Source organism: Mchenga conophoros, linkage group LG13 (assembly GCF_057382185.1).
Source record: "Mchenga conophoros isolate Kocher_MC1m ecotype Shallow Benthic linkage group LG13, M_conophoros_male_GT1.1, whole genome shotgun sequence".
Lineage (NCBI taxonomy): Eukaryota > Metazoa > Chordata > Actinopteri > Cichliformes > Cichlidae > Mchenga > Mchenga conophoros.
In genome coordinates, this window is record NC_140538.1 from 124,219 (window position 1) to 129,097 (window position 4,879).

The 4,879-nt window shown below is 40.0% G+C and overlaps 1 protein-coding gene across 1 annotated transcript; it reads right to left on the reverse strand.

Annotated features, from left to right (window-relative positions):
- Nucleotides 1-307: 307 nt before the first annotated feature.
- LOC146560519 (ventral anterior homeobox 1) lies at nucleotides 308-4,017 on the reverse strand (the record flags this gene model as incomplete). The annotated part of the gene is made up of 2 exons (XM_085243122.1): nucleotides 308-1,377; nucleotides 3,823-4,017. Coding segments are annotated over 2 exons (738 nt in total), but the record flags the coding sequence as incomplete, so codon positions are not given.
- Between the last annotated feature and the right edge of the window lie 862 nt (nucleotides 4,018-4,879).

Sequence of the window (4,879 nt, forward strand, 5' to 3'; positions counted from 1 at the left end):
AACTGTACACCAGAACCTGGAGAACTCGTAGTGGAATTACAGTCACACACACACTTATATATATGTGTGTGTGTGTGTGTGTGAACAGCTCTCATGCTGTATGACGACATTGTTCGGGATTCTGTTTTGGTTCAAAGATAATACAGATTTACAAAAGATGCTCTTATGACACATCTGCATCTCTGATCGCCTGGGTTTCACTCTGGCCTGTAATCGCACACTCGACCCCTTCTTTAATTCTATTTCAGGAAATTGGCCTTGCTAAGGTAAAATTTTTAAAAGCGCTGAATTATCAGGATGACACAAACTGCTGCTCAGGTGTTTGACGTCTCATGTTGTTTGTCTATATCTACTCACTGCTCTGACACGCACCTACCCATCACAATCAAAGAACACAGTTCAACAACATCACCATAACTTTACAGTTCTCGTCACCAGTCTTCAGCGCCCTGCCGTAGCCTGTATGCACCACAGTAGCAGCTGTATTCTCTACGCGCTTCAGTATATAGTTGGTTTTTGGACTAAATATTTGTTTATTAACAGAAAGACATCTGTTAGTACTCTCCCAGTGTATATCTCTCTAATTCTCTTTTATAAAGTCCTTTATGAACTTCTTGTGCAAAATCTCCCCACTGCCACCTTTTCTTTGTTAAGACGAGCTTATGTTTGCTTCCTTGTACAAGGCGCCAGATGCGCAACTGGAATACATGAACTGCTACAAAACATGACACAGACAGATGAAGAGACAGCTCGAAACCAGAAAATGACAATAACAGCCAAGGAAAATAACCGGCACGTGTCCTGAGGAAACAGGACTCCGTCTATGTAAAAACATTATTCCAGGATTTTCTTGTCCATGGATTCTTTGCCATTGGTCCGCGAGTAAGGCTCAAAGGCAGAGGAACTCAGGTAGCGAGCAGAAAGTTCCTGCAGGTTTCCAGCCAGGGAGCCCGCCATGGAGAGGGGGTTGGAGGAAATGCGGGTGGCGACGCCACTGAGTAAGGAGGGCATAGGGAAGCTGAAAAGGCTGTGAGCTGCCGGTGAGCTTTGCAAGCTTGCCACTGTCCCTGAGCTGGTGACGGCGGGTAGCGGGGGGCTGCCGCCTGCTGTGCCGGTGCTTCCTCCGCTACTGCTGCTGCTACTGCTGCCGTTGCTGGCCATGGCCATGGAGGGCGGCCGCAGGGCAGAGCCCAGAGTGCCGCCGCCGCAATGAGGCAGGAGGCCCGGCAGGCCGGGAGGCGTCAGCAGCCGGCCCTGCTCCAGCAGTCTGAGGACACTGCAGGTGGCTGCTGTTTCTGAAACTACCGAACGCAGCTCAGAGTCCTTCCCCTGGTCCTTCTTCTGCTTAGTACGGCGGTTCTGGAACCAGACTTTCACCTAGATTCAAACACAAAAGAGAGAGCCTTCTGAGAAATAATAATCATATGCAGTTCCTCTGTGGCTGTGCTATACGTAGAGCGCATGCTCACAGATCCAAATCCTGTGCATGAATATATAAATATTGTGTGCTGGTATAAAATGAAAGAAAGACTAATATTCACTGATATCTGCTGTGTGAAGTCTAAAACAGCTCGTCTGCACAGAGTACAGCGGCAGCTGCCTTCCCTTCCCCCGTGCAGATGCAGCGTTACAGCCGTGCTAAAGTGTAACAGCCATATAAGTGCAGACATTTTAATAAGCACAGACAATGACCACAAAATACAGTGACTCCATTCAGTCATGCAGACTAACCGACAGGTGATTCAGTCAAACGTGGCACAAACCACACACGACCCAACAGAGCCATCGGTGAACAAAAACATGGGAATCTGCCCATTATGTTTGACTGCTGCGCTGCGATGTTATTTATTGGAAAATAAATGACCCACAAAGATTAATAACCAGCTGCTCAATTCTGAACGTGACTCGTCAGCATTTGTGTTCTTTAAAATAGCCTCCTATTAACATTAAGAGCTTAAAATCTCAACATATTTCTATGGAAACAAAAGCCTGAATACCACATTCACAGTAAACCTGCTCCATACTTGTTTCTCTGTATCTTCACTCAGAGTGGGGATAATTAACTGCAATGACTTCAGCGACTTCTTTTATTACCACCACAGGATTCACCGACCCTGGAAATGAAGGCGAAACTTCGCGAAATATCCTCAGACAAATGAAAGAAATCTTAAATGTAATATTTGACAGTGACACTTTTTGCCCCTTAAAAATAATATGTGATGAACAGAAAATGTTCAACTTAATTTGAATTAAATAAATTAGTCATAATAAAATATATTTCTAACATTTTAGAGATTTATTGAAAACTGTGAAAGTGAAATCTGCAGCAGGAAAAATGTATTTCCATGCCTGAGGATATTACTGCTGTAACTGGTTAAACTAGCAAGTATTCCATTTTTAATTCATTTTGATTTATGATTTATTAAATAAAATGTTTATGTAATAAATAAATATTTATGTATTTATTTATTTATGTATTTATATTTACCTCACGGTGCTTAATATAGGCTCGCTGTTGTACTTTCACAATAAATTACGCCTTTCGTCCATTTTTATTATATTTACATTTCTTTTATCCATCATTTTATTTAATGTGACATTTTAATAGTTCCGTTTTAATAAGCCGTATAATTTAAAATATGAAATGTAGCCGAAACATGAGACTATTTTAGTAAGGAGCAAAATATACACGTACCAATCATCAGCAAGCGCCCAGCTCAGTCCTGGTGCTACTCCACACGTGAATACTTTCCCTCCTCGCTATAGTCTGTGGGTTAATTCTTTACACAAAGTGAAGAAACGCCACTGCTCTGTCCAATAATCTCCGTCCACAACATAAAGACTGAACAAGGTGGTGTCCTGAGTGGACTCAGTGCAAAGATGTGAAACTGGAGCTTCAAACTGCTGCACACAGCCGAGTCTCATTCCAGAAAACTAAGCATTGATAAGTTCGTTTTCTGTCTGACGTTTATATGAGAAAATGAATAGTTGCGCGTGGGGAACAGTGGTTGTGTTGCTCTAATGAAAATGTAAAACATTTAAAATGTTAACACACAGCTAGGTTAAAATATGCACAGCCGTTGCTGTTAGTTGTGTCTAATTATGACCTCTTGCCGGCCTTTTCTCAAGGTCAAGTTCATTCAGCTGTGGCAAAAACCACATTAACACAAAGTGCAAACTGAGGTCCCGACAGCACCGGTGTTAAAAATCCCAGAGACGAGCCACAGGCGCTGAAACAGGCTGGGATCGCCGGAGTGACTCGCTGTGGAATCTGGTACAAAGAGCAAACACAGTTCACCCACTACATGAACCTGTGCTGACCCCACACGTACAGCATGAAGACAAATCGTGAGCTTTCCTACGGCCAGCACACATCTCAGTCAGACAGTAAACACAGGATTGCTCTATTTGAATTTCATTTTTTATTAGAAGCTCAAATCAAATGTTTTTGGGGTCTCTCTAAAACAGTAAGTTACAACTGCTTAGATATGATTTTTAATGGTTACTGTGGGTTGAAGATTTTTTTCCATGAAGCATGCAAACCAGTGACCAGCATGAAAATCATGTTTCACAATCAAAGTGTAATTATGTGTAAAAATATCTCCTTAAAACACAAAAAAATTCCAACTTAAATAAACAGTAAATGGCCTCTGAGTCATAATTAATGTTATAATTTCATGTGCTTGAAAATGAACTGAAATTAATTTAATTATGTGGTTACATCCACCTTCCTACGTGCTGAAACGCTAACAGGAAAAAGCTGATGGTTCAGTGCATAAAGACACTTTGTTTAAATCCATGGCGGCGTTGCTGGGTGCATACCTGAGTTTCAGAGAGGTTGAGCTGACGGGCCAATTCTGTGCGTTCCCTTCCAACCACATACTGACACCTCTGAAACTCCATCTCTAAACGGTAGAGCTGCTCTGCAGTGAAGGAGGTGCGGGTACGCTTCGGCCGGTCCAAGTCCAAACCTTTGGGCAGGATGATTTCTCTTATGGAGCCTTTAGCATCTGCAACAAGCAGCAAAATAATTCACAGAGGCAACAGGACACAATGAAGACAGATTTGACATCATCTCAGTTATTAATATAATTTGATTTATTATTACTAGAATCATATTTCATAAAGCCACAGGAGTGGAGGTGCATTCGGAGTAACATTGAAGTGTGACGTACTCCAAATGATTTCTTTTCATCAGTGTGACTGTGAAATGCTTTGCAGAAAACTGAACATTTAATTTAAGTTTATAATAAAAAACATTAAATCAAAGTGAGCCTATTTATTTTTCATTCACACGACCCTGCACAAAAGACAAAAGAATAAAACATATCTTTACAGTCTGCTTATGTTTTCTATTATTTCAGATTATGCTGTGAAAAAATGAATAAATAATTGTTGTATAATTTTATTTATAGAGTAAAATATTTTAATTGAAAACCTTAATGTGCTTTTTTACATTTATTAAACAAGTGGTTTTGTGTAGGTATTATATTTATTATTTGTTTTCCAACACTCGTGACAGAAAACACACAGTGACACTCTTAGCTGTTCTCTCATGCATTTAATGCGATGCATCATTTGTTGATGTTAAATAGCAATAATAACAAAGTGTGTGCGTATTTTCCCTCTGATTACTTTATAACTCTGAAAATATAGGGGATATACCTGGGAAGGCACATTTAAATCTGCTTATTTTAACAGCAAATCCTAAAATCGTTGCAATAATTAATGTTAAAATATTAATTCTAAACGTTTTGTCATTGTCTTAAAAAAGCATGTGCATGTAACACAGCAGATAATTCAGTTCTCTTACATTTTTAATCCTGGAGCAATAAAATAAGAAGAAGTGAGTTTATCAAACTATATTTTAAAAAAGAAA